The following is a 15,794-nucleotide window of genomic DNA, read 5'->3' on the forward strand; positions in this document are numbered from 1 at the left end:
AGACAATCATTAGGTTAAAAAGAAAACTTTGAACACAGAGTGAAGCAGCAAACACAACCTACACATTGCTGTTAAAAAAAGACAACTGTGGCTCTTGAGGATATAAAATGGCATTTTATCAGACAAATGCCACTTAAACTGAAGCACACCAGTACATTAAAACACAGTTAAAGCAGAGACTGTGTTACAAGATGGCATGAGGTTCTGTAGTTCTTAAGAAGTGCTGTAAATATTTCATTAAAAGCAAATGAAAAGATAGAGGTGAATAAATTGTGTATCACAGTAAAAAATACAGTATTATTATACTACACTATCTGCATGCCACATTTCAACTGGTTTTTAAGAAGGGTAACATCCATCCATCCATCCATCCATCTTCATCCGCTTTGTCCGGGGCCGGGTCGCGGGGGCAGCAGCCTAAGCAAAGAGGCCCAGACCTCCCTCTCCCCAGCCACCTCCTCCAGCTTATCCGGGGGAATACCAAGGCGTTCCCAGGCCAGCCGAGAGATATAATCTCTCCAGCGTGTCCTGGGTCTGCCCCGGGGAGCAGCAGCTGCTCTACTCTGAGCCCCTCCCGGATGGCCGAACTTCTCACCCTAAGAAGGGTAACATGCTTTTCTTTAATGTTTTACTTCATTCTATGTTTTTGTCAACTCATGTTGACTTTTTATGTTTTGGAGAGAATGAAAGCTATAGAAAACAACAAAACTGACTTGGTGGTTCTGCATTTATTTCTGTTTCAAATCAGTGCAGAACCACAAAAACGTCCACGTAACAATAGAGCTACATACGGATTTCTTTTTGTGGTAGTACAGGCTAGTTCTAGGTGCAACCTTCTTGTTTAGAAATCAATTTTACAATCACGATTTCATTGAAAGCAAGCCACTTCAACAATCTCCAACAAAGCACAGTCCTTTGGAAAATATGTAAGAAAACCGTTCCCACTAAAGGTGGAAACAAACTTGTTTCTCCACCTGAGGCAAAAACACACCGTTGACTACAGCGGATGATGTGTGACCAAATGCCTGAACCTAAGATCAGAGGAGCATTAGGAGGAGCAAACAGTGAATGGAACTAAACTGGTTAAAAAAGCTCAACCCAAAACACAACATGCAAGTTAAATGATGCTAGTTATTGTTAAACTGAAGTGTTAAGCAGTCAGTTATACTTGTAGTTAATGTTTCTAGGAAGAACACTACCCAGGCTACTTTTGTGCTTACAACTGACTTATGCTGTGTTACTGCTATTGCACAACAATGTTGCTGTTGCTGACAACAAGTTTCAATAGGTTCACACTTCTAACTAGGCAATGTGTCATCAATGACAGTAGCTCATAATTGAAAATACCCGTCTTTTATTAACACTCAAAAATGGTGATTGTTGTTCAGTATTTTTTTGTTTATGTATTGCAAATTTTCTTGCAACATCGTAATATAGTTTTGAGGCTCTATTTTCTCACCCCTAATGAGAGTTCATCCTACAGTATTTTATAGTCTTCGTAATCCTAACAGCTACAGAAGATTAAAAAGCCTTCACACTGATTGACATCTTAAATTAAACGTGATACACTTTCATGTCTCTTGCTTTACGCAGCTAAGCTAACCTTTGATGTCTGAATCTAATATTCATTTTCATCTTGTCTGCATTTGAAACTGATAATAGCTGCTTGGCAAAGAAAATGTAATTAAGGTAATTAGTGGAATTACTTTTGAGTGACGCCCTTTACGTATGGTGTTCAATTTGTCTGATCCATCTAAAGTTAATTTGAAATTTGATCTATTGACTTAACCCGCAACAGTTTTATCAGTTTAAAAGTGGAGTACATTTACTATAGATAGCTTAATGTTAGGGAGTGCGTGCCAGTAAGTGGCATTGCTGGATGACTGAGCATTTGGAGCAATAAGGGAGACACAGAAAGAAGTATAGCTAAAGGTATTTTTATCAGTCTAGACATAGCAGTGATGGAAAGATTTACAGAAAGAGTTTGCTCATACAATCATATAGGTCAAAGGTAAAGCAAATCAATTATGAGATAGCAAGAGGACAAACATGTGTGCTGTATAAAGGGAAAATGTTCATCATTTCTGGATTTGGTATGAGAGGGAATGACTCACCTCTTTCACTGTGAAACTTCTTGCATGTTTTCACAGCAACAAATATATCTTCTTTATTTACAGGCTCCCCCTTTGATAAAAATAGGAGACATGAGTCAAAGACAAAAGCACACATATCACATATATGTAAACCTGAAGCTCGACATGTATTGCAGCTAAATAGCTGAAACTCAGTTTCCAGACTATATTAAATGTCCAAGTGATTAGTGGGAGTTCATATCTTCAAAGTGAAATTAGAATTGGATTTTTTCTTTCATATGGTCTAAGGTCATTTGTCCTTCTAGTTGCCTTAGGTTCTCCTTTTGAAACTAAAGACAGACACTATCTGATAACCGTGCAGCATATTTGAAGGGATGCAGGAATGAATTCAGTTTTCATTTGTAGCATCTGTAGTCTCGGAAATGAAAAAAACAACAACAAACCAACAAAAAAAACACACATGATGGGAGAGACAGAAAGCAATGAAAGAAAAACGAACATCTAAATGCAATTTAGCAATTTCTTTCTCAAAAACAATTCACTAAATCACCTTCAGACAGAGTGCATTAAAAATGTATGCCACATTAAAACATCATCAGCTGCTGAACAAACTGTCACTTTTCCAACAATATTAATGAAACAAAATGCTACGTAATGTAAAGATCTCTTGTGCCGTGAAGCCTGAGCTACAAATACAAAATAAAAGACACACAAAGTACATTTAAATATTAACGGAGAAAAGAGATTCTTTGCTTTTTTACGTAATGCATAAAATGTCAGAAACGAGTGAAAAATGCTCGTCACAATCTGAGCAGAGCTAAAAGTGGCCTCTTCAAACGGACTTTGAGTGGTCCAAAACATAACTTAAAAAATACAGACACACATACACAGAAAAGGAAAAAATAGACCTCAAGGATGCTAAGATTTTGTTTATTCTGTGTCTCACGCCAGAATAAACAAGGCTTCGTTGTTATTCGTTGGCCTGTCTTACAAATTTTTTTGAAAACGACTGTTGTAGGGTGAGAATTTGAACAATCTTCTGCCCTGAAATGTTTAGCATTTTGATAGAAACCGCTCTACAATAAGTTTAGTTATTGCCTAAAATAAAAACAACAGGCTTTGCTGTCGTTGCCACTTGGGTTGTAATCATTTTGCCCTCTTAAATCTGCCTCTCGAGGCTCCTGATTCTTTTGTCGACGCTGCAGCCGAGTGCTGCTCTTAAGCCACTTGCCAATTTGTCTCACAACTGTTTCGTTCACTGTCCGGTTACGATGCATCCCCTCCTGTTCTGTCTGAATGGAAACTTCTCCCTGAATACTTATTAAACCTGTGACCTTCACGTTTCTCTGCCGGCTGCTTGGCTTGTTGTCCTGTTTTCTGTTTAAATGAATGTCGTTTTATGAGGATAGAAGTTCCGTGGAGAGGGAGGTAATAACCACATGAATATAAATCTGACAGTTTGCACTGCAGCAAACATGTACTAGACTCAAGACCACAAATGCACATACACTATGTGATTTGAATAACAAATGAAAAGATCAGATTCAATTTTTGTTTTTTCCGTCAAAACCAGGAGGGAAAATCATGAAAAATTAAAATGGAAAAACTCAGAAATGGGACACTCTCAGCAGCAAGCTCTGGCATCTCAAATTCAACTCGCCTCACCTTCTCCACAAAACTCGAGTCGCATCTATCCCAAACAATCACTTCTTACTAGTATTACTGATCAATTTATGGTGTGCGTGGAACCAACTGCTGCAGGCTAAAGAATATCACACCCTTCTAATAAGTTCACAAACCAAACTTCTCTCAGCTTGAGCAAACATCATACACTGGAGATCCTGTGGAGAATTTTGCTTAGAATTCAGCACAGCATGGTTAGATTTGCTGCAACTGACTAACACAAAAAAAAAATCTACCCCAGCAAGTATGATTAAGCTTCAGTAGGAATCCTACTGACCTTACTTACATTCTGACCGAATCAATTTTTTTTTTTCCCCATTAGTTACACCCACTCACTGGCTCCCACTCAGATACAACGAAAAATAAAAAAAAATGTCCTAATGGAAGCTTATAAAGAAAACTAAAACTGCTTTCGTGTTTTGCATGTTTCCCCAGTGCAAAATTTAGACGGTAGAAATATCTGCTACAGATTCATGACACAATAAATGTGCGTGATGATTTATGTTTCAATGACAAATACAGCAAATATTCAAATATAATGCAAGCGTTCAGGTTAAGACACAGCTTGAAAAAAGGCATTGCGATGTTTGACATTTGACAGTAAATACATAGAAAAATATTTAGATATAAAAAAATACAGAATAAAACATCTGATTTGAATTTGGAAACAAACTGAAAGGATGTTGCTTTGCAATTGGCTGATATCTTAAATTAATTTGGCAAAACAAATGAAAGACTTCCGTCTTTTCTGGTTGCACAGTATGTGGTATAAAAGCAGTACTTCACCGTGAAATGCCAGCGTGGCTTGGATTCAACCTTGGGCAAGAGGGCCATCATACATCATTACATGACTGCCAATACCTCACAGTGAACCATCCTCTGTTTTGTGCTGTCATTTAATTTTGCTCCCTTTTCATTTCCTGGGAATTGAGGACAATCAAACTGATCCAAATACAGAGCAGATACTCACACACAGTGGAGGCTTTTTGCTCACAGTGGTTGCACAGTGGCTGGCCTGGGGAGAGTCCTCTGGCACAGTACACAGCTCAGGAACTGCAGTGAGATGTGGACCCTTCCCATTGTCCCAGATATACAAGGCAACCTAAAAAAATCCAGAATCATGTGGTCAAGCTTATGAGTTATGGACAGAATGCAATCCTTAAGACATTAATGACTGATTAAAAACATAAACATGTGCTGCTTTTTGTATTATTATTGTCTTATTTTATATTATAATAAAAAGAACAGTTTAGAAAATTCCAGGAGCATATTCACTATTTAAGCCGAATAACAAAAAAGATTAAGAAGAGGAGAGATTAGAGGAGACTTGAGAAGTGGTGAGTATTACTGCATTTCTTCCTGAAGAAGAAAATCTGGGTTTCAAGTTAAATATTCTGCATGGAGAAGACAGAGATGTTGCAGAGTAAGAATGTGTCATGAGATGTGACAGCTAGTGCTGCCTGGAACTGTCTAAAGTAGCAGAAAAATACAGAAACTGTAAACTTACCAGCAATGAACTGCTGCAATTCATGCAGCATATTACATGTACAGTAATATTTAAAGCACACATTTCATTAAACAAAAAAAAAAAAAAGAAAACTCAGAATTCTATTTTTTTTTATTATATATATATAAGGTAGGTAGAAGGTGTAATATTTCTACTCAACTGAAAGAGATCTAACGGCACCACCTTTTTCAGTCTGAGCCAGATAAGTCTGATGTTCTGTTTACTCAACAAAATCCCTAGACGCCTCTCTGGCTGAATTTCAGTGATAAAAAAAAAAAATAAGAGCCTCAATACAGCACCATGACAATTCTCCAAAGTAATGAGATTTCACTTCAAGGTTAGATGAATTTCATGCCTTGCTCTTTTTGTGCAAATAAATTATAATGGGCTGGCATTGACTTGAGAGTGAAAAAAGCTGTTAGAAAATGGTTGCAAACCAGTAGGCTCGTGATCTCACTCCATGCAAAACCGCATGACTTGCATAGTATCTTACCTCATGTTTAAGGTCAATAGTGAAGTCAGATTTAAGTGGCTCCTCTTTCACTTTCTTTGCAAGCCTAAAATAATAAATAAGATTTTGAAATCAAACACACAGCAAATAAATAATAAATGTATGTGTAAATATACGTGATAGTGATGTAACCTTATTTTCTGAAGCCTGTATGAAGAATTCAGTTTTACAGATTTATTGCACATACTCACCGAACAACTAGGGGGATGCTTAAGGCCCAAGAGGCAGCAAAGTCTGGATATTTAAAGATGGAGGGGTTCTCTGCAAAGGCATAATGATGGATGATGGTCGATTCCTCATCAAAGAGGGGCTTACCCAGAAACCACTCCTGATAAATAAGTTTAAGAGACACATTTCACTATGTCACACATAAAACGTTTTTATTGTTTTTCCCCATTAAAATGCTGTGAAACGTCATAAAAAGAAAACTTTGCACTTGTGGCCTAATTTAATTTTCACACTGCACGTCAGAAAATCTTTGAAATTATTTCCAGTGAATAAGTTTGTTGCTAACTGGGGAAATAATAAGATTTCTTCACTGAACAAAGTTCAAAGATGACAGATATTGTAGCTACAAAGGCTGTGATCATGGTTCTTGACATATCTGGTGGAAAAAGAATAATCTGACAGTTTTAGAAAATCCCCCTAGAGCTGAAGTAGATCGAGTTAAAAGGAATTGTCCAACAGTTCAGTAAACATATTCATGCTTCTGATGTAGAATTGTTAGGAAGATCAACACCATCCTCTCATATCTGTACAGTAAAGTTATCTTAGCACCACCAGGCCTAAACCCCTGCTACAAATCCTGCCTTTCATAAAGGTTGAAAAAAGTCTTCATGAAGTTTCCACTTTTTTGTGTTGTTTTATGCTCACTGTGAACATTACTTGTTTAAAGGTGTTTCTAATATGTTATTTGAACCATTAATATCAATAAGACAGACCAAACTGGGATGTGTCTAAACCAGAACGTCAATGCTGTACTAGCTTAACCAACTCATGAGCCATCATAAATCACAAGTTACTGTAATGTGTGAGAAATATAAAGAAAGTGACACATTTTGATTGGCTGTATTGCAAAAATATAATGAGAATTAAAATTCACTAAGATATCAACGGGGCTCACAAACCCAGGCCACAAAGTAAATGGCCTGGATTTGTATAGCGCTTTTCTAGTCCCCAAGGACCCCAAAGTGCTTCACACTACATTCAGTCATTCACCCATTCACACACACATTCACACACTGGCGATGGCAAGCTACATTGTAGCCACAGCTGCCCTGGTAATCTGGTTGATCACCTAATAAAAGGATTCAAGAGTATTTTGACTGCATGGTCAGTAGTAACCATGGCCATAAAAAGCATGAAAATATGCATCAGAGTAGCACTGACTATATTTCTTCTATTAGCATAATGGTGATAAAAAGACCCCAACCCAACCACGCCTTTCCAATGTGGGAGTCAACCATTAGGACTACTCCATGATTATGACCAATAAGACCATGATCATCAGGAATACATGTGGTGGGCAACATGTGTGGCAAAGCAATATTTCAAGGAATAAATATAATTTGGTGTTTCTCTCGTTTTGTGCATGAAAAATGTATTTTACGTTAACAAGTTTGCTAAATGGTTAGTTCTGAATTTTATTCAGTACATCAGCAGTGGAAATGTGGTGAAATTTAAATTCTAAGTAGTGTTTGTGAAGGTTGTGCTGTGAAAATGGAAATGTCTCTAAAATGACAAATATGACATTAACCTTCAGCAGAGTATGTGTGAAAACCCACTAGGTCATTGCATGTAAGCTTCACTAAAATCTGACCATCACTCAACAGTAGCAGGAGTAGCAGTCTTTGGTAATGGTAGATGGATGATAGAGTGGCTACAGTCTGTGTAATTAAACATTTGCTTTTCTTTATTCAAGCCCAGCAACCCGTGGTCACAGGCTAGTGCACTCTTAGCGCCGGTCACAGCCCTGGATATTATCCCAGTTGCATCAGGAAGGCCATCCAGTATAAAATCTGTGGCAAATCAACATGCGGATCCAGCCACTGAGACAACCTCAGTAAAGACAACCCTCAGTAAATAAGGGAGCAGCCAAAACTACTTTCTTCGCTTCTTTGTTCGATTTAGTTTATCAAATAAATCCACAAATTGCAACTACAGTATATCACAAGTTGCACTGTGTTTAATTACTGTCATGCTCTGGCACCTAACTGGTTGAAGTTAATTGGAAAGTGGCAACTCATTTTTGTGAGGAGCCTTCGCTGCTTAAAACACTCTGATATGAAATCCAATTTTGTGACTTAACATGAGGCTGACCCCACTAAGCTATAACACCTGAGAGAGAAGAGTTTGCCTTTGGGCATGTTGTAATGAATCAAGTCATCAGGACATTGTATCTGTTGCTGGCTTTGCTTTAGAATGAATTTGCGAAGATGCGTTCAATAATGAAACCGATCCCTAAGTTGGAAGTGAAATCCCACGCAGGGTGGAAATTGTCTTTTATGACAATCCAAGGGCACAGCAAAGCAAACTTCTTACAAACAGCTTAAATTTCAAAAACAAATGTTAAAAATGTGCCACATTTGTGTTATTTAAATAATTCATAAATGAAGAACTGAAGGAGAAAGTTATTTTGCTGAGCTCAACTAAGAGAAATGACAATTCCAATGCATGAATTTCTGGAGTGCTCATTCAATATTTATACTTGGCATACTCCACCAACCCATATAGATGAAAAATAATTTCATGAGTGGAGGGACAGGCCTTAAATTAGGTCTACAGCTGAGACTGGAGTGACATATCTGACAGGTTACGCTGTGAGCTGGTGGTGCTCAGTGCAGCTCGACTGTTGCAAAGAAGCTGCAGCCAACCTGATACTGTATCTCATATAACTGAAGCAATGATCGGCTAAGCTGGAATGAAAACAGGAAGCTTTGGTCTCACTGATGAATTTCTTAAAAAGCAAGAGAGAAAGCAATGGGAGAGAAAAAGACAGATGTAGATTAGGAGAAAATATTTTCTGCTTACTTTATTTTTGTCAACTTTTGCAAGGACTTTGATGAGAGCAATCAACTTCACGTTTGTTTCTTCCTCAAGAAATACAATCCATGAAGAGTTTTTCCCAAAGGAATGTGATAAGCTGAGGACACACACGCAGACAGAAATATATAGAGTTAAATAATAAAAACATTTCACTTCAGTCTACTCTGAGGAGATATCTGAGGCTGAGGCTCCTGACCCAGTCAGATCAAAGCAGTCACAACATTTCCCCAGAGGACAGAAAGACAAAAAAACAACACATGGTCTGGGAATATTCTATGCTACAAGTCTATGCCATGGATGATGAGAACACATTTAGATGCTGTTACACACCTCCCTAAAACAATCATAAGACATATTTTTGATTTTTAAAAAGGCTCAGGCATCCAGACAACTGAAGCTAATGCCTTTATCATGCTGTTCATACCGCTGAATACCTGTTGTCACACCTACATGCACATTAAGAAGGTATTTATCATAAAATGAAGCAATAAATCACCGTTACTGTGTTAGTAATGGCTTTTACACAAATGTGGCAACAAAATGTCCTCAAAACAGAAAAATTTACCTTCAAAATTTCAAATTTACACAGTAGAAATTGACAGAAGACAGTGTTTCTCATATGCAGTCCTCAGCACAAAGCTGAGTTGTGTTAACTGTTTGTTAATCACACCCAATCATTACCAGTTTAGGGATACTTACTAAGGCAGCAGAGGAAGGATGCTCCAGTCGCCTTCATTTTCTGATAAACTGTGAAGGAGCAAAACCACCGGCTGTTTCTGTAAGAAACAACACAGAAACGACAGATAAGAATTTCCATTCCCTCCATCAGTAGATTTTTTTTCTATATAAGTTTCATAAGACTGATGTCTCTTGTTATTTAACATGTTTCCTTTTTTATGTTTTAGCTGATTTCCTCCAAATCCTACACACTGTACAGTTGTGTAAAATTTCTTGAGATATCCCTCATTTCTTTATATTTTAGTTAGAAAACAATTCAGCAATTTGTCATCATGGAAATGCAGTATTTAAGGCAAAGACAGAGTTTGCATCATTCTAACGAGCTTGGAAGTCAATAGTTTGATTTGAGCACCTTTATTCTTTAACACAGCCTGAACTCTCTTAGACAGGCTTTCTTGAAATTTCTTTAGGTAGTCTTCAGGAACAGTTCTTCAGGCTTTTTGATGGACATTCAAAGCTCTTGTTTGGATATTGGCTGCCTTTTGTTCTATTCTCTTTTAAGATGATCCCACACTGCTTCAATAATAATGAGGTCTGGGCTCTGGGGAGGCCAGTCCATGATTGATAGGTTTCCATTGTGTAGTTTTGTTTTGTTTCTTTTGTGTGTGTGTGTGTGTGTGTGTGTGTGTGTGTGTGTGTGTGTGTGTGTGTGGGGGGGGGGGGGGTACTATATTGGCAGCGTGTTGGGCATGTCATGCTGAAAAATTGTGTCAAAAAGTTGCCAATCACATGCTTTCCACATGGTATTGTATGGTGGATCGAAATTCCGTTTCTGTTTTTACAGTTTTTTGTGTTTATAATTATGATAATTCCAACAATTACAAACCCCATCACCACTGGATGAACTCCCAGATGCCCTTAGACTGATGAGGCTTCGGCAAACAGTAGATGGATCAACTGACGGGTCAGATTTAACTCTCAGGTCCCGTAAAAAGGTGTTTGGTGGATTTTTTCCTATTTTCTTAGGGGCATTCATTCATTTCAGGTACCATTCATCTGATGTAGTTCATTTTTTAGATCTTCCACTTCTTCTTTTGTCCTCACCTGTGCTTTTTTTTTTTCTTTTAAAAAAAAAGGCACACTACACTATATGCCAAATTTTTAGCTAATACCTTTTTCAGGATCACCTTATTGGTGCAAAAATACAAATTTTTTTCCTGTCAAATTGTATTATCTTTGGCATTTTTCATAGATTCAGCCAAAGAAATGGGAACAAATGTGTTTTTGGCACAGGCTGCAAGTAACAAAATGCCTAAAAATACTATTTCAAATTGGCTCTTTGCTAAGTTGTCTGTTATGTGTAGAAACAACATGAGTGGCTTTTTTTATGTCTAAATAATTCATAGGTCAGCATTAAGTGGATTAACGAAAGAAAAAAAAAAAAAAAAAGGTCAGGTACAAGGAGTGGACTGAAAATAAATGAAAAAGCATCCAGTGTCCAAAGACAAACTTTGAATACCTTCAAAAAGCCCTGAGAACTCATGCTTAAGACCAATTACAAGAAAGTATAGCTCCTTAGACGCTAAACATGAAAAACTGAACTGTGCATGACCAGCTTTGCATAATACTGTACTGTGTACAATTCTGCAAATCAGACTGGTGTGTTTTACTGTTCTGCACAGCACAGCTACTGTTTACTATTAATTTCAGTAAATCAATAAGTAAAGAAGTCAATGATTTCACAAAAATATTGTCACTTTGATGAATGCATTTTTTAAACTACTCTGCTTATAATTGGGTTTTTCAAGTATCTGGGTTGTGTTGCACATTAAAACCTCTCATCATACTTTCATGAATCTGGATATGCTCATTAGAATATTCCAAATTAAATCATCATGCTGAAGTTTTCCCAACAACGATGGTGAGAAATCAGGATATCAGAACGCATGACATTTCTGTCTTTTGAGATGGTCACTGTATCAGATCAGTTGACTGTGGCATTAGAAAAAACATGACGAAAAAACTATAAAACTAAGTCCAGAGCTGCTGCTGCTGCTACTTCCTGTCCTTACACTAAAATATATACTTTGATAAGAAAGAAATAAACAAGAACAGGATATTTTAGGATGCGTACAGTGCCTACAATCCCTTCTAAATAAAAATTTCCTTTTGAGTGGCCAGAGCTGAGAAATTGTGTGAGGATTGTCTGAGAGAGCCAAGGTTTCATTTCACACTGTGAGGAAAACAAAGCAGCAGAGCGTAAGACCCTGTGGTTCATTACAGCATGGTCCACTCATCATGCAGGAAGTCAGGGAGAACAGTCTCCTCTGAGTCGTTCTGTCTAGCGGCAGCATGTTTGATTTAGCTGATGAGGCCGACACTGTGTATACATATTAATCCTTATTAGTCAGCTGAGGTTTATTATCTCTAACCATATTACACACGTTTACTCTTAAAACGATCACACGTCTGACGTCTGCCATGTTTTATTAAACTGTTCTCTACTTGACATTTACACTATTGCTGTTCCATGAAAAAATAAAGGGGAAAAATAAAATCAAAGACGCATCATCTTCAGATAATAATGCAAATTCACAACGAGGGCTTTTTCTTCGAAGAGCTATCGAAATTCTTTTGATAAAAGAGGCATTCAAGAAGACCAGACAGATAGTTTTATAGCAGTTGGGTGCGAGCTGCAAACTGCTAATCAAAAGATAAGAGCCAGTCCTCACGAGGACATGAACAGGACACTGATTGCTTGCTGACTGGGAAGATAATGGGGGTCAGTGGGACCTGGCTGTAAAACAGTCATAGGAAGCTTTAACCAATAAGGGCTGGAGGAGAGAAAAAAGATCCAGAAGCCACCTGTAAAAATAAGGACTGCAGTTGAAAAGAAAACCCATTTTTCATACAAACAAATTTTCATCACTGTGGCTTCTTATACGCATGAATTGCTATTACAGTGATGAACAGGAAAGCATTAAAAACATGCATATTGCAATACTGCTGGTAAAGGTTTTAGTTTAATCGCATTTTGCTGTAGTCTCAGCGCGTCTCTGTGGATATAAGCATTGGCTAAATGACAAAAACACTATAAATGTAATGTGAATTTTCCCAGAAGGCAGAATGTCAGACTGTAGGAACATGGGCTGTGAACGACACAGAATGCACAAGTTCCTGTGTGTAAATCAGTGCAACACAACCTTTAGGAGTCCAATGAGGAAAAAACAGAAATATCAGAAAGTTTCCAGTTAACTGACCCTGAAACTTCACATAATTAGAGAAACAGTGTGAGCTTTTAATTATTTAATTATCTAAAACAACATTTTGCCCACATCCAAACTTCATTACCAAAACTATCCAAGGTTATCTCTTTTCTGCATTGTCGTTGCTGTGTTTTCAAAAATGATTTATAGATATTTTCATGACAGTTTTCTGTTCCACAGAACTGTATACATCTAAAATAACAATAAACAGCAAAAGTACAATCTTAGCAAGTCTCTTTGGCTTTGATGGCTTTCTTTCACTGTTTCTATAACACCCTGTAAGACTGTTGGAATTATAAGATTTTCTGTGATGTGCCTCGGAGGTGTGACTGTAGACATAGACAGCTGGTTATAACTTATGTTTGGCTTGGGATGATAGGCTGGCAGACAGTAATATCAATTGGAGTTTACATTTTATCCATGCTATTCGAACACCTTTTCTGCTTTTGTTTTGGCATATTTTTATTCTGACAGCAATTCAACAAAACAGGATCCTGCAAAACAGAAGCAGCTTGCACAAAAACTGGCACTTGATGATTTTAAGAGCTATTCTAAATGAAAATATTTTAATATGTTAACTGAAATTGGACCTCAGTAATAGAGGCTAGAGCTCTCTTGGTGATCATTTAGTAACTACTCATGGTGAGGGACAAATGTGCATTCCCTAACAGAAATGTGTATACTTTATCACTGGTTGAGGAAAGGGGTTCCTCCAGATTTCTTTTTTCAGGACATTGTGTTCTGTGTCCTGATTGGCTGTAGATCATTGTCTATCAATCTCGTGCTGTGTCTCCTGTACAGTACAGAATGCGTCCAGCTTGTCAAATTTACATAAATCTTCGATTGCTAGCAGTATGACTCTGAAGTGCTGTACTGTATGTTTGTAAGTTTCTCCCCAACAAACAACAATGTTGACGAAATGTTTTGCACCATCAAAGGCACCAGCCGGTGCCTTTGGTTTCATTCTATAATGCTGGACTTATTTTTCTACGATGGTTTGAACGTGAGCGTTTAAACAAGAGAGAAAAGTGTGAAAATGTTCATGCCTGTCTGAGAAAAGCATATAAAGTGTGTAGTGAAGGGTTTTAAAACCTTAAAACATCTATAATAATTGTAAAACATAAAGTTGGCTACTTTGCGAATTTCACCTATCGCGGGTTATTTTAGAACGTAATCCCCGCGATAAACGGGGGACCACTGTATAGTGCTTTTCTAATCTTACCTAGCACTCAAGCTACCTAGCACAGGTGAAACTGGTCTCAACGAGGTATATGATGCTGCACCGAAAAGCTCCTGCTTTATACAAACTAGAGATGGACCGATCCGATATTACGTATCGGTATCGGTCCGATACGGACCTAAATTACTGGATCGGATATCGGAGAAAAATAAAAAATGTAATTCGATCCATTAAATATCACGAAAGCACCTCACAAAACTTGCAACACGCCGTAACTCACCTCAGAACGTTAGCACGTTGGAGCAGTATGCATCACGTGATAGAGTGCTGTGGCATGCGGGACCTGTCGGTGGTCTGGATAGCATTTGGAGCTTCGCTAGCAACCCGGCATTTCATCTCCAACAAAGTTATCCCCGAGAGAAGTAAAGCAAGTGTGTAAGTCCATCTCTGAATGTTTGTAAAGCATTCCTGCGTTAAGCTTAACAAACGATATATGGAGCGACTGCCTCTTCTTGCTGCTACTTCAATCATGAAACTGCTTAATGATCAGCTGATCGGCTTTTCTGTCGTGAGTCCATCTCTCTTGTTTGTTTTTGGCCCACTTTGCACCAGAAAGAGGAAACCAGCGGCTGAACAACAGAAGCACGTTTAAGCTTGATCAGCTGTTGTTAGAATTTATTTAATATTCATTTTGTACACCAGGAGCTGACGCCGGTCACTGTGCAGGGGCGGATCTAGCAAAGTTTAGCCAGGGGGGCCGATAGGGCATTAACAGCGAAAAGGGGGGCACAAAGACATACTTTTCTTTCTTATTCTCATTTAAAATGTCAAGCTGATGTAACCCACATAAAAATAAAAAGAACTGCACCTATAACTAAATCGGAATTTCAAATTCCAACCGGAGCGTGTCCATGAAGGCATCGTGACGCGTCGTGACGCACGCCACGCCGCGAGTCTGCACGTGCCTGTTGTGACCAATCACATTCGCGAGGCACCGATATATGCCTTCCGGGTTGTCGTCTCGAAAAGACGCGGGGGAGAGGCGTTAGCGGATGGAAGCAACAGGTACGTGGGGCGAGCGCTTTTTGCTGTTTACTATCTTGACTTGTTTTTGAATTAATTGTGGATTGCGTTCAACAGTATTTTGATACCGCCGCGGGTAGATGCGTGGGGGCTCGTATGTGACATCGCACGTAGTGAATGGTGAGTTGAGCCTGAATGTCTGTTTGTATTTGTAACCTGTATCAGTATGTCAGTGCTATCAGCTGATGGGATAGCTAAGGCTGAGGCCTACTACATTACTACTACTCTCACTTTACGTGGCTGTAGTTTTGTTATTTGAGATTGTTATTTATTTTAATTTATTACAATGGTTGGATATGTATTTGTTGTATATTGGTATTTTCTCATGAACTTTATTGTGTACACTGGAACTAAAGCTAGCTTGGGAAATTTAGATGAATTTTGCTAATAGTGGTCCTGTGATTATAGTGCAGGCTAGTGGTGGCCTGGAGAGACCACAGCGACACCACTACCTTGGATGGCGAGCTAGGCCCAACGAGCCAGAACCCCAGCTACAACTTCCTGCGGTCTGGTAGGAGGCTGCTGCGGCCTACACTCTCCCCCCCTGGTTTTCAGTCCCCCAAATCTTACTTTCGAGATCTCAGTCTTGGAATCTCAGTTCTGATCATCACACTTCCAATTTCAACCTGTTACAGACTGTCATACGCGTTGGACTTATATCAATTATGAAATAGCAACTTTATGGACATTGTCTGCCGGGGGTTGGAGGAGGTTGCTGCACCACTGTGCAGCGGATACTTTACAAGCT

At 38.4% G+C, this 15,794-nt stretch overlaps 1 protein-coding gene across 1 annotated transcript in view; it reads right to left on the bottom strand.

Moving 5' to 3' along the window:
• b3glcta (beta 3-glucosyltransferase a) overlaps nt 1-15,794 on the bottom strand; it is an 85,202-nt gene that overhangs the window by 13,634 nt on the left and 55,774 nt on the right. Inside the window, exons 5-10 of the mRNA XM_080888949.1 lie at nt 9,539-9,615; nt 8,825-8,936; nt 5,986-6,122; nt 5,777-5,840; nt 4,747-4,878; nt 2,115-2,184 (exon numbers count right to left, since the gene is read on the bottom strand). Of these exons, the coding sequence (XP_080745075.1) occupies nt 2,115-2,184; nt 4,747-4,878; nt 5,777-5,840; nt 5,986-6,122; nt 8,825-8,936; nt 9,539-9,615 (592 nt within the window). The remainder of the gene's footprint in view (nt 1-2,114; nt 2,185-4,746; nt 4,879-5,776; nt 5,841-5,985; nt 6,123-8,824; nt 8,937-9,538; nt 9,616-15,794) is intronic.

The sequence above is a fragment of the Rhamphochromis sp. 'chilingali' genome (assembly GCF_963969265.1).
Source record: "Rhamphochromis sp. 'chilingali' genome assembly, chromosome: 8".
In the NCBI taxonomy this organism is placed as follows: domain Eukaryota; kingdom Metazoa; phylum Chordata; class Actinopteri; order Cichliformes; family Cichlidae; genus Rhamphochromis; species Rhamphochromis sp. 'chilingali'.